Source organism: Rhea pennata, chromosome 1 (genome assembly GCF_028389875.1).
Source record: "Rhea pennata isolate bPtePen1 chromosome 1, bPtePen1.pri, whole genome shotgun sequence".
Taxonomy (NCBI): domain Eukaryota; kingdom Metazoa; phylum Chordata; class Aves; order Rheiformes; family Rheidae; genus Rhea; species Rhea pennata.
In genome coordinates, this window is record NC_084663.1 from 55,676,555 (window position 1) to 55,702,372 (window position 25,818).

The 25,818-nt window shown below is 43.6% G+C and overlaps 1 protein-coding gene across 1 annotated transcript; it reads right to left on the reverse strand.

Annotated features, from left to right (window-relative positions):
- Positions 1-3,866: 3,866 nt before the first annotated feature.
- On the reverse strand, positions 3,867-22,906 carry FAM83F (family with sequence similarity 83 member F). Its single transcript, XM_062568932.1, has 5 exons — positions 22,436-22,906; positions 18,384-18,551; positions 10,711-10,832; positions 9,458-10,170; positions 3,867-3,931 (listed from the first exon to the last, which is right to left on the reverse strand). Exons 1-5 carry the CDS (start codon positions 22,889-22,891, stop codon positions 3,867-3,869), a joined length of 1,524 nt encoding a protein of 507 aa, XP_062424916.1. The 5' UTR covers positions 22,892-22,906.
- Between the last annotated feature and the right edge of the window lie 2,912 nt (positions 22,907-25,818).

A 25,818-nucleotide genomic window follows, 5' to 3' on the forward strand; every position in this document is an offset into this window, starting at 1 on the left:
TGAAAAATGAAAAACCAAAGAGAAACTGAAGTGGACATCTGCTGCAGCCTCCTCTAGCAATGAGAAAGCAGGAATGAATTAGAGTCTCTCTCGAGGTACTCAAAGCCACAGGACACTGTACTTGTGGAGAATTTAGCTGCCCACACATCTGGTAACAAGCACAGCGGTTGAAGATGTTCATGTGTTACATTTTTGAACCCCAAAATTGGAAACCTGCTCTAATCCAGGCAGTACAGATTCTTGTCAGAAAATCACAACAATCCAGGGAGTGCAGATGACAAATTAAAAGTGACACCAATGAACAAACTATCTGGATCTAACAGTGAAGAGTTTATTTGTTTGACTTAGTAAAAGTCTCTGGCATGATTCACTGGACACAAACACATTAAATATACAAATGCGTACCAAAAGAAACCCAGAAGGCATGCATTCAGCCAAAAAGCTCATTCAGAACCTCTCCCCACTTTGCACCAGAAAGAGCTTTGAGCCCCAGCTTTGTTACTCTCCATCCTAAGCCAGGACTGCAAATGCAGGCCCCATGGTATACCACAAAGATCAGCAAACTGATGAGCCAAAGGGTAAATAAGTTCCAGAGAACAGGCATCCAGGGTCAGAAAACTCCACAGAGAGCTAATCTTGTTCTTTAAAATGTAACAGAACAAGAAACATATTTCCCATCCTTCTGGCCCCCTTAGTGACTTGGTTACATTAGTACCAATAAAATGGCTTCTGGAGCAAGGACCAAATGACAGCTTGTTTGAGAACTGCTGTAGGAATTGCTGCGCCTTCAGCCTCTGTTAGCAAACTTTCAACAGAACCCATAACCAGTGCTTCTTGCCTCTCTGCCCCCCAGCACCATCAACCATGTTTTATCAGTAGAGACTCATTTTACAGGTCACAGCCTCAGGTTTCCAGTGCTCCTCAAGAACCACAGTGAGCAAAACTAGTCAAAATAAACTCAGTCACTTCACCCAGCCTCAGAGTTGTTGCCATGCGAGCAGCCAACTGGTCCAAGTTCAGCTGATCTTGCTGGCAGTGAAGAACAGGTTTCACCAGTCTGAAGCATCCACTCTGGATCAGCAAGGCTGTGTGTGTCCCCAAATAGTCCCACTGAGCTTAAGGAGTAGATTCATATCATGCAAAAAAAGCAAGTTTGTTTGTTTGTTTTAAATTAAGTAATTTAACAACATGTAATAAGCCTAAGGAATTCCATTAAGCCCTGGAGTCAAGGCATGAGACTCAACTCCTGTGACTTCCAAAAAAAAAAAAAAAAAAAAAAAAAGGAGGAGGGTTTAAAAAAATCAAGAAATGAACACTACCCTTTAGGAACTGGCGTAGCAACAAAGCAGAAGACACACAGGTATGAAACTTGCACTGAAAAGGAGAACCTGTTAGCTGGCAAGGTTAAAAAAAAAAAAGTGTTTTCATATTTGTCACAGCCCAGAGAAAGTAAAATGCATTAATAAGTACAGAATGAAGCGAAGAGCAGGTGAAATCAGCCGCTCTGGCTTTTTGTTAAGTCATTACATCCAAGATGAAGCAACAAAGACATAACAACACAGAGATAAAGGACTTCTTGGAACACTTGACCATATACATCATCAGGGTACTAATTAGTTAATTAACCTATTGCACAATTAAAAAATAAATATTTTAAAAGTCTGGGAGAACAGATTCAGTTGTGGAGTCTCCTTCTCTGGAGATATTCAAAACTCGTCTGGATGCAATCCTGTCTAATGTGCTCTAGATGACCTTGCTTGAGCAGGGAGGTTGGACTAGATGATCTCCAGAGGTCCCTTCCAACCTTACCCATTCTGTGATTCTGTGAACAGGGAAGCACCAGATGACAATATTCTTATGAGAACAAAAAGTGGAACAACATTAGCCTGATAAATTTATCTTTAATCTTTGGTAACAGAGTGAAATAAATATAAGGAGGGGGAAAAAAGTCTCAAACATCTGGAGAATAATGGAAGTACAGCAAAAATAAGCTATTTTAGACAATTTTGAAAACATACAGCAAGTAGTGTTAGGCACATGAACAGTCCTCCAGAAGCCAATAGGATAACTCATGTATTAAATTACTTCTCTGTGTAAGTGATGGTGTCCCTTCCAATGCCTCTTCTCTCCCGTTACCAGGAGCAATTTTATGAAACACTGCCAATAATAAGAGCTGACAGACCTAGCTGTAAAACTACAGCCTGTTCCCAGAAGGCTACATAGAATACCTATATAGAGTAGCAAGCATTTAGTTGACTCTGAATACCTATCAAATGAGGATGAGCATGTTTAACAAAGAGCACAATACCTTTGGTTTTTTAGGGTCTCAAGATGTTCTACTGGGTGAACTCAGAGTAAAGCAAATATGCTTGCCATTCAAGTTAAATACACTCCCAGGAAAGGCAGTTACTAATTGTATCAATCAGTAAATCACATTTTATCATCAACTACAAGCAGCTGCCTCAGTGTAACAACTACTACTGTAACCTAGCACCTGGAAGAGTCTTTGGAACAGCTAATTCTGTGTTAGCAGTGGAGCATTCGTCTTTGCTGTGGATTCCATGTACAAGGAAAAAATGATGGCTCTTAAAAGAAAAGAAAGCTAAACAGCTGGAAGACAGTTCTTTTTCATACCACACAACAAACTCAGCGTTCATTGCTACAGAACATTGTGGAGGCCAAAAGTACAGAAGGATTTTTAAAAAGGAACTAAGTGTATTCACTAGGTCCAGAAGGAACTACCAGTTGTGAGAGTCTAAAGACTGCTGCAACAGTGTCAGGGAAAGATCTCTGTATACAAGCTTTATTTTTACGCCTCTGTGATCACCTGTTACTGGCTATCCCCAGAGATAGGATACCAGATTAAATAGCCTTTGGTCTGATCGCATGTGACCATTCTTACGGGTCAAAGCTCTTGATTTTGGCATGTTTTAGAATTTGGAAAGATTAACTTCAAAAAGAAAAAAAAAAGGAATATTTGAAAATTTGGAAAGCTTGTATGCTTCCTCTGCTTCTTCTTTTCAACCTTGAAAATGTGCTCCTTTAATCATTCCATTGCCATGAATGGCAGAGTGTCACTGAATTAGCAACAAACAGGGTTTTATAACAGCCATCGAAGGCCTGCATTACTGCTTCCTGATCTGCCTAGGCCCCCTTACAAAGCGTTTTTCCTAAACCTGAGGCCCAGTCTCAATGGCAGGTTAAACAACCTCCTCTGTTCCTGTTCTTCTCCTTTATAGATTATTGCAAAATCACTTTATTCAACTGCTATTTTTATGACATGAAACAAACAGTTTTGAGCCAAGCCCTTCTCCTCTAACCACTCATTTCTGTGTGGAAAAATGCCAACAGGAATCTACAGGAAGACTCCTTGAGGACACAGAATTGCTGTGCTGTCTGTAAACATCACCATTTCAACCAGAATTTGCCACTTCGAATGGACTTAGCCTTCTAGCCAGTCAGACCAGGACATTTCTGCAATGCAGTAGAGTAAACAACGCAGCACAGTGATTCTGAGTCTGTAGCTAGACAGACTGAAGTAGCAGCAAGTAAAACAGAAAATCTGCACTTATCTGGACACAGAGCAAGCTCTGAGACCCAGTCATCACAGCTGTATTTATATATAAAATATGTATGGACACACACATGTGAATTAATACATTCATTGCTAGACCTCACTTAAGGGACCGACCATCCTAAGTCTATGCTTCACCCAGTAAATGTGCTTTAACTGGGGGTGCCAGGTGCATCCAGGACCATGCAGTGGCTTGACAGACCACTGTGTGAGGACAGTGCTGTAGGTTCAAAATCAGTCAATTGAATGTTCCAGCTTGTTCAGTCTTCAGTTCTCCAGACAATCCTTCTCATCAAGATAACACACAGGTAGACTGTTTGTTTTTATCGCTCATAGTGGAGTTTGGACCCAGGTTACCTGGAATAAAAAGTTTAAAATAATGTTAAGTAAATTAGATATAGATAAAGTTTTTGACTCACACTTCAGTCCTCTCTCATTGGTTGTTATACACCTTGTGTTACACCTACATTACTCTGCACTCTTTGGGGGTTTTATTTCCTACTTGTGTGGAAAGAAGAGGCACTAAAATAGGAGCAAAGTCAGAGTGTGCAGTGGAGAAAACCACTAGAGAAGTGTTTTCCAGGCTCTGGCCTATACCCAGCCCAGCTTGAACAGTGGTATTCTTAGGTCGCAGCTGGCACTGAAAACTAGTCCGGCCAAGACTTGGGTGGGAGGTCTGCCAAAGAGTAAGGGTTAAAAAAAAAAAAAAAAACAAACTATTGGGTCCTCTCGTCCATCTGATCCCCACACATTCTTCACAGAGCTTTTTATCAAGTCTAGTTTTAAACATCTGAAGTGGCAATATTTCTACCATTTTTGTTGCAAGAGAAATCTTGAGGCCTCAGTGTCTCTCAGTTAAGTAACATAGTACACTGCCACAAATTTTTATCTTCATAGTTTTTTTCATTGCTTCCTCCATAGATTGCTTCTGCTTCCCAATATCTGTACTTTTCAATGCCTGTACTGCTGTTTGATCTCCCTCATTACAGCCAGATGTTGGTCCAGATGCCCCAGCATTTTTTTTTCAAGCACTATACTAAAGCATGTTTGCATAAGGTTTTACAAGGAAGTGAGCTCTGCTGCGCTCTGAGGTCAACAAGGTTTACACAACGTATAGCCCAAGGTAGTATGTACTAAGAAGGACTCCTGCATGGTTTGCAGTCACTCCAAACAAGGACAGACCCCACTCATGTATTGCTACAGATGTAAGGTATATGTACATCCCCCAGGCAGTTAGAGCCAGTGGTCAGTACAGAGAATTTGGAGGAAAGATGTCAGAGGTCATACACTAACGAAAAGCCTTGACCTTGCTGAGAAGTCGAGATGAGTCCAACCCAGGCACTGCCTCTGAACTATGACTGAAGCATGTCACTCTTGTTTATAGGCATTTGATCAAAGTTTTCCTTACCAGAAGATGATACGAAAGATAAGACCTCTCTCTATTTCGCCTGCTCCTCTGCACTTTCTTCAACACATCTGTGTAGGAGGCTGCACTACAGCCTACAACCTACTCTGACTTTTGCTCTATGTGTTAGTGCTGCCTCCCCACACCTCCCTGTGGCATTTTATTCTGCTGCCTGTTCCCTCCTTGATCCATCCTGTATATTACTACTAAGCTTGTCATTACTTCTCTCTTCTCACCACCCCCCATTGCCTTCTCCGTTTGTATCACATTCAAGACCATCGCATTTATTTTTCAGAAGCGTCCATATTCCTCCTCTGCTTAATCTTAATTCCCAACTCCTTTATTCTGCCCACTCCTTCTGCTCTTATCTTCTGGCATTTTTCTACATACCCTCTATAGTTAGAGCAGACACTCTCCTTGTACGTACTGAAAGGCATTTCTCTCTTTATAATAGGGGCTGAAAATTCCATTTGCCACTTGCCCACAGTCCCACTTTGGCTCAAAAGTACTAATGATACCCAAGCAGGTTTTTTGGTGGTATTGCAGTGCTCAGTGTAAATCCCCTTTCTTGTTGCAAGAAGCACCTAGAAGAGAAACTGAAAACTCCACTAGGAAGTATGTATGTTCTGCAACTAGCACTCACCAGGAGTGAAGGCCTGATCAACAGAGAAGCTCAGCGTAGCAGACCCTCCTGAACCAGCCCACTTTGACTGCAGTTTGCAAGGGAGAAACCAAAACAAAAAGCCTGTGCCTTCCAAAGGTATATAGCTTTCAAACCCTTGCAGTATTTTGCAGAAACTGCATACAGATGTCAGTGTCTTTGCTGATCAGTCTGCCCAGCAGCAGCATAAAATTAACACGATTCTGTTCAGGTGCGGAGCTGTTGCTGTTGCACTCCTTGCAGGCAAAATGAAATTCAAGAATTGTGTCAATTTTATGATGTGATTTAAGAACACCTTGCAAGACAAAACACAATCTCCATGCACTGTGCTAAGACGATATCCCAGGGTGTTATTTTAAGCACTTAGTTAAGGACATTCATAGAATCATAGAATCTGTAAGGTTGGAAGGGACCTCTGGAGACCATCTAGTCCAACCTCCCTGCTCAGCAGGGTCACCTACAGCATGTTAGACAGGGTTGCATCCAGGCAGGCCTTGAACATCTCCAGAGAAGGAGACTCCACAACCTCCCTGGGCAACCTGTTCCAGTGCTCTGTCACTCTCACAGTGAAGAAATTCCCCCTCACGTTCATGCGAAACTTCCTGTGCTTCAATTTCTGCCCATTGCCTCTTGTCCTGTCACACGGGACAACCGAAAAGAGTTTGTCCCCATCCCCCTGACACCCTCCCTTCAGGTACTTATCCACATTGATAAGATCCCCCCTCAGTCTTCTCTTCCCCAGGCTAAACAGGCCCAGCTCTCATAGCCGTTCCTCATAGGGCAGATGCTGCAGCCCTCTGATCATCTTTGTAGCCCTGTGCTGGACTCTCTCCAGTAGCTCCATGTCTCTCTTGCACTGGGGAGCCCAGAACTGGACACAGTACTCGAGATGAGGCCTCACCAGGGCTGAGTAGAGGGGCAGGATCACTTCCCTCAACCTGCTGGCAACAGTCTTCCTAATGCAACATTACTTTGTTTCGAGATGTCTGCAGCCCTCATGTTTTCCATGCTTCCAATTCTGACTTGTAGGTATCACCTCAAACTATGTAAATAACCAGATTTTCAGACTCTGCCACCAAATGCACTTCTATTGCTTCCTTCCCAGTACTGATTCTCTTCATCACCATTTGCTCTTACAAGATTGAACCTGACCTTTAGCCTGCTTGAATAACATCTTTCAATTACTCTGCAAACTACGTGACATGTGGATCTGGTCTTTCTATGCATTTGCAAGGTGGAATGTGTCTCTGTGGTACTACAGAATTAATAGTGACTTTGGAGGATGTGTGCACAGACAGACCCACAAGGCTTAAGTGTGCTGTTTAATCTTTATAAAAGGTAAGGGCAGCTATTTCGAACTGTGAAGCTCTGAATAATTGCATCCTAGCCTGACTGCATACCAAGCATCATTTCCCTCTTCCTTCTGGCCTTCATTTCCACTTCTTAACTTCATCCTGAAACCCAGAGTAGCACAGCATCGGTTTTCACTAGGCCTGCTCAAAGCCATCTTGTGCCTCCTATTTTTTCTCGCAGCTGGATCTCAACTCCGTAGCCATGCCCAAGAAGTTTTTATTAAGCCCTAAAGAAGCATGTGCTACTGACCAAGTAGCCACAGGACACTACATGGTAAATCATTTTTTTCCTCTTTCTCATGAATTTCTATCTCGATAATGTTTCCTCTGCCATCTCTGTTTAAATGTCAGCTTTGGACTACTAGAGAAATTTAGAAAGAATAGTGGTTAAAATCCAAAAACAACACACAAGTAGTCATATTTCTCCAGTGTTTTACACCAGATAGCCTAAGCCTACTTGCCCCACACTTCAAAAGCTGTAAGGTCTCACATTGTCACCACAAATAAGCATTTTCACATTTGCATAAAACCAGGAAATATCTGCACTGACTCCTTGGAAAGACTTACCAGGTTAGGAAGAGCGTAGTAGGAAGCCTGCTGTGTTGGACCTTAGCTGCTTCCCTGCACTTCCAGTTTTGAAGCTGGCTTGCTTGGAACTACACTGGGTGTCCCAAATTCTCAATTCTATGTTCCCCTTTACCAAAAGAGGTGCCAGCCCTCAGGAACTAGCCATGGCATAAATGAAATCTGAACAAAATACAATGATGATTTCTTGGTGAAAGTGGCTCAGACCAAGCACCAGGCTGTCTGGCTTAGGTCCATCATGTGAAAAGTGATAGGATACCCCTGCTGTCCTGGCCTGTGTGATGCCCCAAATGGGCTCAGTGCCCCACTGTACAACTGGATAAATCAATCATCTGCTTCATGCCTTAATCTGGGCATAACTTCACCATGACATATGGGAATGGCATGCTGTCTGCTTTAAAAGAGCTGAGAGTGAGAAACATAGGGAGTCTCTGATATTATAAAATGCTTCTTTAGAGAAACAAATCACAAATCAGAGGTTACACAATTCTCTAGTTCTGTCACTAGAGGGTAGTGCAAGCTCTCCGGTCCATTCCTCCAAAAAGAGATGCCCATACATCTCCCCGTAGGTCTTTATGGATTTTGCTTTTCCTGGCTCTCAGGAATGGGGTCCAGCGGCATATACTGTCTATGCTGAGACTATAAAGAGTTTTGGAGAGAGCACAAAGAGCAGAGTTTGCTCCCACCTCCCCAAATGCCAATCACACATCCTAAAATGGGTCTGCTATGGTCTTAAATTAAGCATCCATGCCTTGTTATAGTGCCTATTTGGCAGTTTTAAGTTTGCCCTTCATTCAGTCAGAAATATTTCTAAGAATGAAAACAATCACTATTTTAGACTTTCCCAATACTCTGCCTTTTTTTTTTTTGGTCTCTGGAGAATGTCCTTCCATCTCGCAACATGGCAGTCTCAAGCGAATTCAGTTGTTCTACTCCTGCATTTCACATTCATCAGAGCACAGAATGGTCCCTGGCCAGACATATTGAGAAATGTTCTTCTCTAAACTAGTTCATTCTCCTGTCGGAGCAGGATGCTTTGGCAGCAAGCACAGCTAACTGAGAGAGGGAGACAACCAAGTGGAATAGTCCGTAGATTTACTTCAGTCTGACAAAACATCTAAAACCTTTGCAAGTTAGTTATTAACCCATAAACTGAGGGAAATCTTTGTCATTTGTGTCTTGAACCAGAGGAAGCCTTGGAAGAACATAGTGAAAATATCAATCATGCATTAGAAGAAGAATGGAGGGCTGAGATCTAGGAGCTCTTCATAGCTTCTCCTTTCATGACCCTCTTCCCCATTTTAGGAGATAAAGAAGCAAACTAAAAAAAATCTGCCTTGTCCTTCACTCCTTTGCCCCTCACCTCAGCATGAAAACATACTTTCTTTTCTTCTACACTAGTAACTTTCACAGTAAATCCAGTCAGCTAAACCCAAATGAGGAAAGGAGGGATTACACTGGAAATTTGTCTGCACCCTGTCCGCCACTATGACACTGAACATGCTGCTGCCATTTATTAGGGCAGTGCACTTTAACATCATTTCAGGAACTGTACACAAAACCTGTTTTTCAGAAGGAGACATTCACCTTTCCCTCTGTTTGCCCAATACCTGCTTGCTGCCAAGTATCAGAAAACATTTACATAAGAAATACCAATCCTGCAATCAGACTGCCATTAAGTTGCCTCAGAATTATGCTTCATTTGGTACAGCTTTTACTCTTCTTTGATCCTGGTCATTTTAATACTGAAGTGATGACAGGATCTACTGGCACGTGCCTATGTTGTACATTTTAGCACCAATGGACCAGGATCAAAACAAGCAAAAGCCTAAGACCACAGAAGAAGGGAAGCACAGAAGTGCTGATGGGAGAGGTTTTACCTGAGATGCCTCCAGCACTCCGAACACTGGCATGACCTATGCTGAGCTGTTCATATTCCAGTTTCATGTTCCCAAGGTCTTCTCCTGAATGTCCTTCACTGGCAAAAGAATTGGCCTCAATGCTTGAGCCTGGAGACCGTTTGGCCTTGCGACTGAACAGCCCACTGGCAAAACGTTTTCCTTGTTTTGAGCTGGGCTGTGCATCTTCTTTCTTCATGTCATGAAGAGATTCTCTAGATTTGGATTTATTTTTCAAGTCCACGTGGAGCCGACAGAACAGCTTCTGAGGACTCCGATTCAACTTGTTCAAGTTCTCTAGAGGTGGATCAATCTCTGGGAGCTCTTGCTCCAATGTGATTAAGTCATTCAGGAACTGATTCAATCGTTTATTCGACTCACTTGTTTCCTCTTTTTCCAAATTCCCCTGGTTCTCCTGCCTGTGGCGTGAAGCCCAGAGCATCATATCACCACGGGTTGCCCCTGCCACTAAACCATACTTGGGGTTGATGATCTTCCGAGCCACAGTGGAGGAATGAAGGCCTAGTTTACCAGCTCCACGAGGGAATGGATTAGCAATACCTAGTTCTTTGTAGAAATTAACTTCCTCTGAAATGGCATAGAGCTCACGAAACTCAATGTCAAACATCTCCACATGCTGTCCTGTCAATACTAGCAGGATGTTTCTGTCAACATGAGATGAACTCCACGTGAAGCTAAGAGGAGGAAACAGAACTGACATTAGGTTTTTGAGTGCCTACTTGACTTAGCATACCTAACAACATCTAAAACATTTACTATGTGGGAATGCATAGAACTGTACCATTAGTCCATACGTCCTTGCCAAGCTGGGTCAAGATAAATACTTGAAGTTCTTTATTATTGTTCTTTATTAAGCATGCAGACCAGATGTGAAACAAAGACCCTGCAACTCTGAAGAACAGTTTATCCTTTAAAAAAGCAGCACTGCATCAACAGGAGGAGTCTCCAGACTCAAAACTTCACTGCAGAGAACTGACCACTGTGGCTGGTGGGGAGTCCTCACTGGCCACCAGCTGATGCAGAGTGGAAGGTCTGTATCACACTGAAATGGACCATTGGAATGGGCAAATTCTCTTCCTTGACTTCTACAGGTGGCAAACAGATTATAAAGGCTGGGATAAGAAAGGGAATGACATAGGAGGAAGACTCTAGCAAAGCCACAAGCTATTCTATATGTGAAGAATATAGCTCTGCCTTAAGCAGCAGCAACCCACCTGTAGGATCCTGTGGCCACTTTTTCACCATCCACCATCAGAAATCGGGATGCTAATGTACCTCTGATCTTCCCTGCTGGCATGTAGAACCCAACTCCTGTCACAGAACGTATACGGATGTTCTAGCAGGGAGGTAAAAGATAAAATGTCACAATAAATAGGGCAGAGAATTAGATAATTGCCAGCTCCAAGTCTTAACATTTCACTCATATTATCTCACTATATCTGAGAGTACAGCTCATTTTATATCAGCCACCAGAAATCAGAAAGGCTATAAGAAGGAAAGCACAGCACCAAAGGCCCTGTTGTCAGCCCCTGTCTGTATAAGTCACTTCCCTCCATAAGTTTATAGCCCTATCCAATAGGTCATTTTCTTCATAACTCTGCCTGCTCTCTAGCTATTCATCCTGGCCCTCTGGCAAGACAATGCTTTCAAAATCAAATAATCCTCCATCTCCAGCCCTTTCAGAGGAATGAATCGGAGGTAGCTCTGAATCATGTACGCACTCTCTGAAGCCTGATGCCCATTCCAAAGGACTTGTGATCTGTTCTCCAGACTAGGCTATCAGGACCACAACACCAAAGAACTTCTCAACACCTGTGCAGTCCAAAAGACACTGTTAGGTATGTGTATTACCTTCCAAGGTACACACACCAAAGTGTACCTTGGAAGATAATATATGAGGCAGGCCCAAATTCGGCTCTTTTCGTGTTTGTACTTTGACACCAAGAACATATAGGTTAAAAAAAAAACTAGGAAAATTAGAAGACTAGACAATTTAATTATTGTAGAAGAGAGGAGGAAACAGTTCTGTTACTCAGAATATGGACATTTCCTGTCTGTTATAACAAAAGAACCCTGACCTTTATCATTTTGTTAAGAACTCCAGACACTTACAGTGTCCACCTAGATTCGTCAGTGTTCAGAGGAGAGTGAAAGAACACAGAACTTTTTTGTGAACAGAAGAAGTAGGATAAGTGTCTCTACTGATGTCCCGAATAGATTAGCAAGGAGAAGAGGAAGGCAAAATCTTTCATGAGAGGAACTGAAATAGTTAGAAGAAGATATTACCTCTCGCTGAATCTCCTATCTTGCTTTTCCCCATTTGACCATCAAACCTACAAGTAATAAAACAAAAGACTACCAGGGACAGAGAAAACACTGATTTAAGGTTATATGATCTGCTTCAACAGATGCGTGTCTGCATTTACTGTAAGAACACATTTATGTACTGGACTGAGAGTTACTTTGCTCAGACTGATGCTGAAAACAGTTCATGGGTCCTGGCTGTCTGAGACTGAATTGCCAAACAGATTAATGCCCTGCCTCACAGGACAAAAAGCCAACAAAAAACCCTCACATTGATTGTCAGTGTAAGTTTAGAGCAAATTATCTTGCCACTCTGACACACAAGTTTAGACTACCATCTATTTCTGTAAGGATCCTTTAAGAATGAAAGGTAAAAATTATTGTGATCTAGAGGAATAAATCCAAGGTTAGGAATCAGAGAGTCCCAAGTATAATCACAGTTGTGTCACTGTTTCCTGTGATGCTTTGGGAAAGTCAATTCACCTTTATCTCATTCTTCCCCCATCTACAGAGTAAGAGAATCGTGAGGATTTGGCTAATGCTACTGCAGCCTTTGGTCCTGCAAAGTGCTAAGTACTATAAAACAAACTTCACTGACAGCTCAAATAATGATAGGCTATAGAAATTGGAATGCAGGAACAAGTGATTATAAGAATGCAGAATTCTTTCAAAAAAACTTTTTCTGAATATAACTCTTACCTTTCAAAACTGTTCCTATTTTCCTCAGTAAAAATATAGCAGTGGCAGTACAAATTCTGACTAATAGTAACTAATGATACTAGTATTCTGCATTCATCTGTTGCTTGATCTGTCTGGAGTTCTGTGTGGGCATTAGCTGATTAATCCTCCCAACACTGCTGAAAGTATTATTACCTTGTTTTAGAGAAGAGGAATCTGAGAGAAAAAGATGAAGTGACTTGCCCAAGGCTCAGCAGTGAGTCATATGTGTGGGATGCTGAATGCAGGTTAGGCAAAGCACAGGAGGAAGGTTGCCCTTTGCAGCATTTGGAATAAGATTTGTAGTTGAGTGGCTGTTCACCTAAAATCATCTTTTCCTTAGTGAATAAAATTGGATTTGGGATCAATCATGGAATATTGTCTGCAAGGTCAAAAAGGATCTCTGTTCTTCACATCAGTCAACAGCTCTGATATACAATACGCACTTCTGAATCAAGAATTATCAGCCTACATGGAAGCAGAAAGTTTCTTAGCGTTTAACAAGTGTCAATTTTACTAGGTGTGCGTGCTGCATCACCTTATTTTGGTAGAAAGAAGCACACTTGAATTTCTGCAGTAACTGAGCTACCTTTAATACTTACAAAGGCACAGAAGGGATAGAATCTAACAGATGAACATATAAACCTGCTTGAACAAAAAGTAGGCACAGGAGGCATAAATACATCTTGAAGTGCAGAAAAAAGCATAAAGTCATATAAACATCGAGTCACTTAACAGGTTATTTGTATAATGTTTTCTGCCTTGAAGGATCTTGGAGCATTTGAAGACTGATGTATCAAGCTTGTGCAGAGGAGGAACAAGCTTGGGTTCATGTACGGAAGACTATACAACAGCAAAAGAGGAAAGGCAAATATAAATGAGGTGAGATTTCAGCCATTTTCTTTGGGCACTAATATTACAGTAGTAACACATTTTGGGTAATGGACCAGTTAGTTCCCAGATAGAAGAGAGACACTTCTCCAGATCTTTATTCTTCTTGAAGCTTCTGTTGTAAACACCTGCTTAAGGTTTATCATATCCTGGCTTCTGGAAGCTGCAGCCTGTGTTATATTTCCACATTTTCTTTATGCAGGTTTGCGCCACTCCTCATCACAAGCAAAGATTAATTGCTTCTGCCTGTCAGCAACTTATGCAGACTGGTAACACTTGAGCCTGACAAAAGATCCTAATACACACAGTAGAGGGATCAGTCTTTCTTGTTTTATTGTGACACACTTTTAAACCTCACCCATAATCCATAGAAAGTTAAATTAAATCCAGTTTAAAAGGTCAGAGAGAGACTGTGTTGTGACTGACACTTAGCTGTCCCTAAAGAGACCTGGGCAGCAGTGGCCAAGAGTTGGTATTGGGTGGGGTGAGATACACAAGGTGGACCCTAAAGGCAAGTGTTGCAATTTCTTCTGTTAGGGAATCCTATGTGTCCCTTCACTCCTATATGTTGCAGAGCAAGCAGAGATCTTTATTTCAAGTTGGGATGGTTGGCACAAATAGATTTAAAACAGATAATAGACAGGCAACAGAACAAAACAGTAGCTGATGCATGACACTGACTCAACAGTCCCGTACATTGCTTATGTTTATTCAAAATATAGTGATCCCCCTTCTGGTGCTGTTTAGAAAAACTAGATCCCTTCAGTCAGCAGCATCTGTTGGGATAACTCCTGTGCTCTGTTTTCTTGCATGATTACTTCAGCTGAGGGCAGGACTGATGGGGAGGCCCCAGAAATATCTTATTTTCCACTCTAAAATTCTAGAGATGGACATTCCGGAGAAGGATGAAAGAGGAGGAGATTTATGTAGACACATGAGATTCATGTGGGCAGACCCATAGTGACAACAGACAAGGAATCTTTCTATTTCATGGTGTGCAGAGTTCTCATTTGTGGTGAGCAAACCTCTAGGTTGGAGAGACGGGTGTTAGGTGCTCATTTTACACAGGGACACAAAAACAACCACAATCTGGAAGCCTCCACCAGATAATACTGGGAAAGATTGTGGGCTTACCCTATGTTTCTGTCCTAAACAGTTTTGCAAAAAGTATTTCTGTGGACGTAATAGTAGAACTTGCAGGTAGAGTAGGATGGAATGCACCTCACTGTACATGGCCTGGCAATGTCATTATTGGGTATCATTTAGATGAATCTTTGGGAGAAGAGAGCCCTGGAAACTCCCATTTTTCTAAAGGCCACAAGCAACCTAAAAGAATTCTCTAACAGATTGTTAAAAAAAAAAAAAAAAAAAAGTATCCTACATCACATCGTGGTCAGCTTCCTCCCTCACTTGATTTAGGATTGGACGAGGAAAGCTGTGAGGTTAATATGTGAAATGAAATAAACTCCAGAAAGTCTGAGGAAGAAACTTGAGGTAACATTTAAGAATTCCTAGAGTAAGGAAAGGAACTCCTTGCATGCTGGGAAAATCAATCTAAAAATTAAACATGAAAATGAACTTCCTGTGAATACCACATTCGCTGGGTTTGCTTGGAGCTCTAGGTAAACTCCCTGTCTTCGAGCAGAAGTATCTGTTTCTGCAGTCTTAGCAGAAGCATGGAGGAGAGAACTCATCTAAAACCTGGTGAGGAGGCTCCCCTCTGGCTAACAAGAGGGGGATTTTTTGTGGACCTATGAGTTTTCTATCCATGAGAACATTGATTCATTTTGATCTCAGAACACCCTTGTGTGAAACGTAACGGAAGTCTGGCAAACCATGTCCTGTAGGCTCAAGAAGCTCTATGACTCATACATACAAGATGTGATCTTACTAACATCCCAGGATGAATGTGCAGATAGTTGAATTTAAATGCACTTCAAGTGAACTCTGGCCTTGAAATAAGACAAAAAGCAATGTTTTCTCATTTTATGTTGAGAGTCAGTAAAGAACTTTTTGTCTTACACAGAGCGAGTTACTGCCCTCCTGTAACAGTTTCCTTCCTGTGAGACTGTGGGCAGATCTTAACACTTTGTCATCTCAAAAAGATAAAATAGCAAGGATCTTTGTGAAAATCCCCAGCACTGTGCATAGACAAAGGGCAAAATCCAGTGTTAACAATAAACCTCCCTGTATTAGAATTTCAAGGTACTCACTCTGCTTTGGATTAACAAAGAGATGAAAACAAAAAGGCAGGAAGCACAGAGCAATCTCAGCATCTAATAAGGGCATGACAGAAGCCAGAATAACCATCCTAACTCTGCAACAATGAAGGTCCATGGTAATGTGTCATCCCTCTCTCTCTCTTTCTCTGGGACCAGAACCTGCCTGTAAACCCTACCTCCCACACAGCTGCAGCTTCCCAAGAAAAGCCATCCTGTAAATCTTGCAGAAGCATTCCAAAGGAGAGATAGGAAGAAGGCAGGGAGGAAAAGTATGAAATTTCCTTTGCTGACAAACTGTGGTCCACTGCTTAAAGTCTTCTAGAAGAAAGCAAAATGATTACCCAAAAAGACGTCTGAAAATCTGTAGAAGAAACTAAGGCATCAAAGCAGAGGTCAAGAGGAAAACACTGCATAAATAAGAAATGGAGAAATGATAGAGTTAAGTGCACTAGAGACTCTGTTTCTTCCTTGACAATTCCAATAACGTCTGTGATCCAACAGCAGGGGATGAAATGATTCTACCTGAAGAAGACTGGAGGTCCAGCTTGCTTTCTGCTTTACAGATGGGTCTTTAGCACTAGAAGTGCAAAACAATCCTTGACACATTAGATCAGTGGGATGGGGTGGGGACCCCAATCCTCAGATGAGAGAGCGTACCTGGTTGGAGATTCCTTGGGTAGCCAAAGCCTGTACTGACACAAACAACAGCCCAGATACACCCTAGCCAGCCTTGGAGAAAAGCATTACCAACCAGCAGTTTCTTAGCTGACAGACATGCAGGGCCAGGTAGAAAACAACAGCAATTAGGGCAGAATACTAAGAGCTCATCTTCCTTGAAAGACACGTGACCTCTTTCTCCTTAGAGGAAGAGTCTTCCCAGTCCTTTCGTAACACCCAGTGTGGCACTATAGAAAGGAAAAAACTGCATTAACCTTGACAAGGCTAACTGAAGCTACCTCAGCCACACTGGGAAAGGAATACAATGACCCTAAGTGGGCAATTCAAGGTACAGTATGAGATAGCTGAGAAAGGACAGGGAAGGCTGAAACTCTGCAGAAGAGTGAAGAACTAAACTAAAGAAGGATGTTAAACAATTCTTTTTTAGTTCAGTTTGTGTTTTGCACTTTTTGGCTGAAGGAGTCTAAAGAAAAATGGCAAGTACTGCTCTGAGAGTCGGGAAGCACAGAAGGGATAGAAGAGTTTTCCACCACTTTTGATAAACATTGGTTTGAACTCTACCTATTTGGAAAGGGTGACCTTGTCATGCAACACTTCTGTGATGACATGCTTTAGCCTGGAAAGTCTGTGTAAATAGTACTGGAGAAGGAGGTAAGAGGAGGAGCAGGAGGGGACCACCTGCTGTGTAAAGGTGGAGGAGGCATACAAAAAGGAACTCATCTCTCCAACAACATTGCAACTTTTACTAAAATTCCAGGACATCTCTTTTTCCACTCTATCCAGTAATGAAAATATTCAGTACTGAAGTTATCATTCCTGCACATGATGACATGGTGAGAAAAGTACTGGAAAACTTGCATCAGGGCAAGTAAGTGTTACTGCTGCTGTTTCAGTTTTGTACCAAAGAAACTCAAACCTAGGCCACTGAATACTCCTGAAGCTTGAAGCAGGTCTAGTATAATGATGCCTGTATCTCACTTTCAAAGACATCAGAAGAAGGAAACTTCCATCTCTCTTTTGGAGAAAGATGAGACAACTGCTTGGCTGGATGACTTTTTGATGGAGAAGTCAAGAAACGCAGAACAGAATGGTAGTTCATAGGAGCATTGTTCAGATGTATGCAAGTCATTTTCATCCAGATTTAAGCTGGCTGTCCTTGAATATGAGCTTCAGAGCCTCTAGTCTTCAGAGCCTCTTGACACTTTCCTTTTTGGAACTATTAATTGAATGCCTATAGAAGATCTACCCTTCCCCCAGGCAAAAAGGTACCTTTTGCCTTCACTACCAAGGAAACCAGTTGGATCAGAAGAAGGATGAGCTTTGCACCCTGTAGGTTGTTTCCAGCATAGCAACCTCTCCGGTATCTGAAACAAGTCTCTAGCAGTAATAGTGTTTTAGGCTAATAAGTATTAAAACAATAAGAAGCATAATACTAAGTATAAACACACAAAGTATTTCGGTCTGTGTATAATGGAAGGCTGTTGGAAGTACTAAGTATAAACACAGAAAGTATTTCAGTCTGTGTATAATGGAAGGTATATTGAGGCTGCTTGTGCCAGCCAAACTATACTGACTATTCTGCTGTACTGCAGCCACTATATGAAGACACACTCTGTCGTGGAACTGGGGAGCAGCTATGCTCCCCAGTCTTTTATTCTTGTACAGGCTACAGATGAGGTCAAAAGGTCACTGCTGGTGAGGAAAGTCTTGATTTCATAAAATGTGTACTAAAACTGGGATACATGCAAAAATAATTCAAAGAATTATTCTGGACTCTAGATGAGTTTGAATCCTTTAATAGGAGACCCACAGGATTTTCCCCTGACAAGTTTCTTCTGAAACAGAATTTTTTACTTCACAAGGCAAATAATCCAGGTCTTTCCATTTTCTCTCTTTCCTTCTGTATCAGCAAGACACTCTCTTATTTGTCTGTGTTCCATCAACCCTTCTCTCAAGTTCTGTGATGTGATGTGACTGATAGAGAGGAAGAGATGTGTCCCTCTATCCATGTAAGTTCCAGATACATTACAACTTAAAAAGGTCATTGACCCGTGAGAGATAATTGAATATCTTACCTGGATCTGCAAGTCCTTGAGGTCAAGGCATCTGCACATTTCCAAGAAAAGCTTCACACCCTCCTCATCTAGGATTATATAGACAGGGATCCAACGCTTATATGATGCATCAACAATATCTTGGAAGATGTCCCGATCTGTAAATATATCCATGACCACTGCAATAATCTGCAAAGAAGAAAATAGTACATAGGCAACTAAATAAAACACCAGGAACTGAAAGGGAGGCCCATCACACTGGTGCAAAATAAAGGAGAGCTCTGATACCAGAATATGGAGGAGGAGGATATAGGGGAGATGAAAGTACACACATGTACATGCCCAAGCACTTCCAACAATATCATAATTTTCTGGCATGACTCCTGCTGCACTTTGGAAGGAACTTAATAAATCTTTTTGAGGGTTCTCCTTCCTCTAGGAGAAGATGGCTTACTTCAGAGGCTTGAAGAACACCAAAGCCAAATACCCAGTTTTCCTCAGTACTGTGAAACCCTCTTTGCCTTTGTAAGGATGCTCTTAAACAAAGAAGAACACTGAAAAAAGATTGAAAAAGAAGAGTAAAAAATACAACTCTAGCAATTATCATAAGGTGAGTAATAGAAGAATGAATGTAGAGAGGAGTCGGAACACGACTCCTCAGCCATAATGCATTGTGCAAACAATGAGAATATTATTTTTCTGTTTTACAAATTCCCTGTGAGAACTCTGCTGTCAAGGCTGGATTCACGAGGAATGTTCTTTGAAGCTCAAACATATAAACCTCGTGCTTGTCAAGAAGGGACTACTGTGCATGTTCTAGATTTGGAGGCAAAATGATCATTCCATCTCTTCACATGTACATCTTTCTGATATAAAACTAATCCCTCTTCCCAGGCACAGATTTTATATAAAAAATGAAAAGCAAAAGGCTGCACTGACATGACAAACAGACAAGCCTGAGCATTCATAGGATGAGTAACAACAAAAACAAGGTTATAGGAAGCTTGTATGATATGCTTTTATGTTCTTTCTGCCTCTCTGTCTCTCCACACTTTCTATAGCTTTCATATCATTAGAGATATCAATTCATTCTCTCTCTCTCTCTCTCTTTTTTTTTTTTTTTTTTTCCCCAGGAAGATTTATTCTTCTCCTTTGGAAGGCTATGAATGATGGAAACTACTGTTTTTCTAGTCCTACTGGGAAATGTCAGCCTGGTGTGTTGGAACATTCACACAGATAGTGTCTTGGGAAGCAACGTGGCTAAATTCTAAATTCCCTGGACCCCAAGGTCACAGGGACAAGCCAGGCTGAGTTGGGGCAATGCAAAAAGGTGTGAGTGGAGTTTAAGAATGGATCAAACAACAGAATTCTGTTAAGCAGCTCAAGTTGTAGGACCCCTTGTGAAAGGGGAAATAATTCCCACCAGAGATCACTTTCCTGTGAAAGTGTCCATGAGCAAATGGGGTTTTGGGGAAGGGATGCCATGGTAAATGGCATTCCCTAGACTGTTCTTATTGACTCTGTTTGTACAGCCAACAACAACCATCACCTCTGCTCTGCCAGGCTCTTTCTGTCAGCAGTGCTTACACAAGCTTTTCTTTGGGGAGGGAGAAGAAAGAAAAAGAACTGCCATCATTAACATGTTCTTGATACAGGTGACCTATGATGGAGCTCCACTGTAAAATAATAGTAAGATTCTTGTTAAATTCTGCTAAGCAGAACAACTGAATTCAGGTCCCACCTTAGTTCTTGCTTTCCACACAAAGTAGTAAGATGCATGGAATGTTATCAGAACTTCTGAAAAAAATAAAACACAGTGAACTTATGCCACTTTATTTCTAAGCAACTTTTGTACAGACAGATTATGATTAAAAAAATGAAAATTGAAATTTTCATGCATTAATTAAAGCATGTTATTTTCTCCCCCATACACACATTCTGATATGGATGCTGTTATTCAGGAACATATACGCCAGATAGGATTCATCTGAAGAAAGAACATTCACATAAGGACTTGATTGTGAGTAGTTAGCAGAAGTGTGAATTTTGTTTTCTTTCCATCCCCTCTGTTTGCAAGGAGTCCAATACCTGCAGAAATTTTAGCATGCCCTAATACTTAACTCCTACTATTGACATTGCAATTTGAAGGGACAGCCCTCTCAGTGCTTTGGGTCTCTAAGTTGAACTGGGCTTCTTTGCATAGCCATGGACTAAACCCATGAAAAATATACCCCTCCACAGACAGCTGATCAACTGCCTTGCAACTGGCACTTCCAAGCTGGCAAATTGAGATAGGGAGCACCCTCACTGTAAATATGTCACAGACTTCTCAAACCCCCTGTCATAGTTAGTGATCTGTCAAGATTATCAAGGAGTGTTCCCAAATTCAACAAGTCAGAGCATGAATGTCTACCCCTGCAATAATTTTCTTCCCATTCTTCTGTCTACCCTATGGATAATAACACTACTTATCTCTAGGGGCATAGGTGTGCCTGGCTCTTCTTAGATATGTAAGGTTGGCAAGCATTAACTTGCCAATCTTATTGCAGCGAAGTAGCTTAATTAACGCATGCTTGTTAAACACTGATGATAAGCTACACACAGACATGTGCCAAATATTACTACTACCTGTTTAGAACTCCCCCAGCCACAACACTGCTGAATGAAAAGGTGCTGCCTGGAGATTTTATTCTCCAGGGCCAGCTCAACTGAACACAACAGGCATATTTATCTAGGAAAAAGGCCATTAAACTCTTAAATGGCTGTTAAACATGAAACCACCTTTGAGCTGGGAGGGGCACAGTTCATCTGGTCAGCAAAAAAAATTTCAAAGAAATTAATGACTTTCAGGTGCCAGGAACAGCTCTCAAAAAGAGCCAGGTTTCTCCACCATCACACCATGTTTAGATATAGAGGCATTTATGCCAGTGCAAAGAGGATGTGAAGTTACACCAGATTGGAACGGAAGTATTTTACAGCGTCTGGTTTCCCCACGGTCGTTATGGAGCGTGTACGTATCTCTGTGAGCAGGTAGCTGAACAGAGCGCAAATTAATGCCATTCTGGAAAGTTTTCTGTGTGTCCCAGCAGGTTTGGTTTTAACAAGTCTCTGCAAGGGGTGAGCACATAGTTTGTGTCTGGAGGCAGGCTGGAGGGGGAGGAGAGGAGGAAATAACCACTGAATTAGCCTCTCACAGAAAGCAACAAAACTAAGAGCAGGAATGAAGGGCCTTACGCTGTTACCCTTTTCCTTGGGGTGCATGTCAGCTCTGAAGGAAATCATTTCCTGCCTGATATTTCCCAGAAGCCTCACCTGGACCCAGAAAAATGTCACTGTTGTCCCCTACCTATCCTTGTGCATGCTCTTGTAGCTTCCCGGTTGCTTTGTTTTCTTGCCAGAGGTGCACTGTCACCACTAACAGTCCTTTCCAGCCAAAAATAAATAGGAAGAACTGCCGCATGTTGTCTGGACTCGGACTGCCTGGCAATCAAGGCTGGATGGTACTGAGACCACAAGAAAGTGCCATGAACGCGCTCGCAGCACTGCGTTTAAATAAGGCTACCCGCACGTCCAAGGAGAACAGCGTCACGACGTGTGCTCCCCTGAACCAATGCATCCGACGGGGACAGGGCAAAATGAGCCCCTGGTCCAAAAGCCCAGGACGAGGCCAGGGGGATGGTTAACCCCATCCCGGTCGCCAGCTCTTATTTCATTTCGGCAAACCATGCTGTTACTATGACTGGCAACGAATTGCATGATAAACTGTACCGGACCGACCACGACGAGCTGGGGGCCCACCACGCTCTCCAGCTTTGCTGTGGAAAGAGGCAGAGGAGAAAATCTGGCTGTCGGAGGGCTCCCGGCACCCTTCCACCCCACACATCCCAGCCGGGCCCTCGCTGCTGGGCCCCCACGCCGCTCCCACACCCGCGGCTGCCCCTGGCCACGCCGCAGGCCTGTGCGGGAAGCCGAGGCGGCCGACGGCGGGTCGTGCGGCGCCAAGCCCAACCGCACCGCCACGGCCACGGTTTGGAGGGGGATGGATAGACGGATGGGACGGGAGCAGGCCCTACCTTCTGGGCCTGCTGGATCATCTCCCGCACCACCTGCTTGACGTGGGGCGCGCTGTCCTCCTTGCGCGGGTGCGTGAAGAGGGCCACGCGGCTGATGCCCCGGTAGAAGGTCTTGTCGGTCCAGCCCAAGTCCAGCGGGGGCACCTCAGTGTCGGAGCACTCGGGCCAGTAGGCCAGCGAGAGGGTCTCGCCGCCGGGCCCCCGCAACGCTTTGCCGCCTTCCTGGGGGTCGTCGTAGCCCCGCCAGCCGGCCCGCAGGGCCTGCAGCTCCCGGCTGGAGAGGAAGTCGCGGAGCTGCTCCTTCTTCAGCTTCTCCCTGTAGGCCGCCTCGCCGCGGGCCACCAGCGCCTCCAGGGCCCGGCGCTGCTCCTCGCTGTAGTAGAAGCGGGCCTGGGCCTCCGTCACCTTCTCGTTGACGTGCGAGTCGTCCAGGAGGATCACCTGGGACTCCGCCATGCTGCCGGCACCCGCCCGCCCGCAGCGCCGGGCCGGGCCGGGGAGGCTGCGGAAGGAGGGAAAGGCAGGGCAGGGACCGCCTCACCTGGCGCGGCCTGCGCCCGCCCCGCCGCCGGGAGCGGCCCCGCGCCGCCGCCACCGCCGGCGGGGGGCTCCCGGAGACGACGAGGGTGCCGGAGCAGACACCCTCCCCTCCCCCCAGCGGAGGGGAACCAGCCCGGGGCGGTGTGTTGGTGGGGGGGGGGGGAAGCCCTACGGCTGTGGGAGGGGAAGTGCAAAAATTTATTTAGTAAGGATTTTTTTTCCTCCTTTTTTTTTTCTTTTTTTTAAGCCATGGCAGCTACCTGTTTGTCGGGAGAGAGGGGACGCGTACCGGCCGCGGGGTCGAGGCCGAGCGCAGACAAAGCGCTGAGGCGGCCACGAGCCCCGCTGGCTGCTAGCCGACCTTTTCCAAGCCCGGTACAGAAGCAGCAAGAGCATTTCGGGGACTCGCCAGAACAGCAGGATGGCCGTTTGCAGACAAGAAGATGACAGAGTGATTTGCCCGAGCCCACCCAGCGGGCTCGTGTCGGAGCTGGGAACCAAACCGCGCTGCTCCAAGTCTCTGGCGGGGAGCGTGAATAAATACCTCCGGCTTTACGCACGTGTCGCAGCGGAGAGACTGGGGGCTCTAATGGTAAAATCATGCTTTTGCGTGCTACGTGAGAGCTGCTAGGGGCCCTGCGCAGGACTGCGGCCCCGCTGGAGCTGGCGGCGCATGCACGGAAGGAGAGGCAACCCCCCCCCGCCCTTGCAGGCGCCGAGCAAAGAAATGAGGATGAAGGCAAGGCGGTGGGGAAATACAAACATTCAGAAGCATCTGCAGTGCTTTACAGCTGTGGTTAGCCCTAAATGCTCATGGGGACAAAACACACAAGACTGTAGGATCAGAGCTTCTGGAGTTGTTCTTTGTCTCCTCTAGACACCATCACCTGTGGTCGGTGTGAGCTAGTCTAAAAATCCAAGGATGAGATGGGGCAACTCAGCTTTTTCTGTGCTATTCCTCTCCTTTAGATGAAAAGGTGGATGTTAGTTTTCCAGACTGTCAATCAAATGCTTTTTCTAGCATGAAATTCACTTAAAATTTGAAATTGTGCTTCGCAGAGATCTACTTTTCTGCCTATCAAATTCCCTTTAGAAATTAATCTTAATATAGGTTCTTTTAGCCTAGTTTCCTATGGAAACATGACTTACATGATCATAGTGTTTGCATCTGTCTGCTTGTCTGTCCATCTCTCTAATATGTTTTGAACCGCTGGCTGATTTTGAACAAGTCTTGCAGAAAGATAGAGTCCTCAAAGCCAATTACACCCCTACAAGTTTTGTGAAAATAAATGACAGATGAAGAAAGGGGATGGTCACCCAACAGGGCAAGTCACAACATGAGTTCATGCCTTATTAGACTCCGGATGCTCCATAGAAGTGAAAACACAAATAGGTGCCTGAACTGTATGAAAACCTTCAACTTCAGTTTATGCCATCTTAGACACCCCAGTCAGTCAACCACAGTATACAAATGCATATGGGACGCAGCTTTGTTAGTGCCTGTGCTCATTGAACTACTTGTATTTTTTCTGTACCAGAGGCTGCCATCAGCTTTGCTATTTCATGTGTGGCTAAATAAGATCTCTTTAATCCTTGTTGCTCTATTCACTTGTAGCTGCACAATGTAATCCTTTGTATTCAGGTAAGGCTTTCACATGAAAGCAACAGTAGGTTCACAAATGTATATTTAGCTTTATATTTAAAAGCAAGCAAATGTTTCCCACATCCAAGTAAAAGCAACAGAGTATTCAGTTTGCTGTGATGAAGGATTTAGTTCCCATCTCTCACTCTAAAAGATAAAGTGTGGTGTGTGGGTTGATAGGATAAATTGGGGTGTAGAGCTGTGCAAAAGCTGCGAGCGCCCCTTTCCTGATGCATGCATGCATCATACTCCCCCCTTTGCACCTTGCTTCCCCTCCAATTCTCCCAGCTATTCGTTGCAACCAAGCATATTTTGTATACTTTTTGGTTTGATGATTCAGTCCGTTCTGCTATACCCTGACCCTCCAGCTGACAGCCTCACCTAGAAGACTGGCAAAAAGAGCCGTGAAACAAACTGCCTTCTTCTGGCATGGAGGTAACTCAGCCTTTCAGGATTACGGAAGAAATGTGGTGGTGGGATGGGTTGGGATGGGCAAAATTCTTGTGCTTGGCCCTGCCTCCCTGGGATTGACAAGCAAATCCCGGTTTCCACTCTACATGAAGTTCTTCGTTATTATTTTGGCTCAGATTTTCCTCCCTGGACCTACCACTAGCTCAAGAGAAAGAAGAAAGAGGAACTTTGTTCTTAAATTGGGCTGAGGCAGTTGCTAGCCCACACAAACCTACAACATCAGCCCTTTCGTTTATTTTTTTTTTCCTGTGGGTTACTCAGCGAAGGGGTTGTGTATGCATAGGCAGGGTTGGGTCTCTTTGCTTTTGACCTTTGTTTGGGTGTCCTCCCAGCCAAGCCCTGGTTAAGGTCTCGCTTACTTTTCTGGTCTGGTTCCAAAACATTTTCCAAAGGATGCAAACTAACCTATCAGGAAATGTTACCTCTTACTGTAACCCTCCTCCAACCCTATTACAGTGTTTAAAGTCTTCTGCCTTCAAACACCTCCCACATATATTCTGGTTACTTGGGCCTAATTGCTTCACTTTCCTTTGCAAGGCAGTGCAGGTTGTGCATTAGATAAAGATATGACACCTTATATTTAGCATTAATTGTAACTGTGCTTGTCCTAGGCATAAATCTCTCTTGCCAGTCCTTCCTGTGTAATTTCGGTCTCTAAATAGCCCATCTCTTGATGTATTCTTAGATAAATTTCCCAGTGGTGTTTTTCTTGTGACATACACTGCTACAA

What these genes read in the sequence shown, in the direction of transcription:
- FAM83F (XM_062568932.1), bottom strand. Translation starts at nt 22,891, where the DNA reads ATGGCGGAGTCCCAGGTGATCCTCCTGGACGACTCGCACGTCAACGAG. An exon ending in TGATCCAGCAGGCCCAGAAG is followed by an intron (nt 18,552 to 22,435) that starts GTAGGGCCTGCT and finishes TCTTCTTTGCAG; the next exon opens with ATTATTGCAGTGGTCATGGA. An exon ending in GTGGCCACAGGATCCTACAG is followed by an intron (nt 10,171 to 10,710) that starts GTGGGTTGCTGC and finishes TCCTCCTCTTAG; the next exon opens with CTTCACGTGGAGTTCATCTC.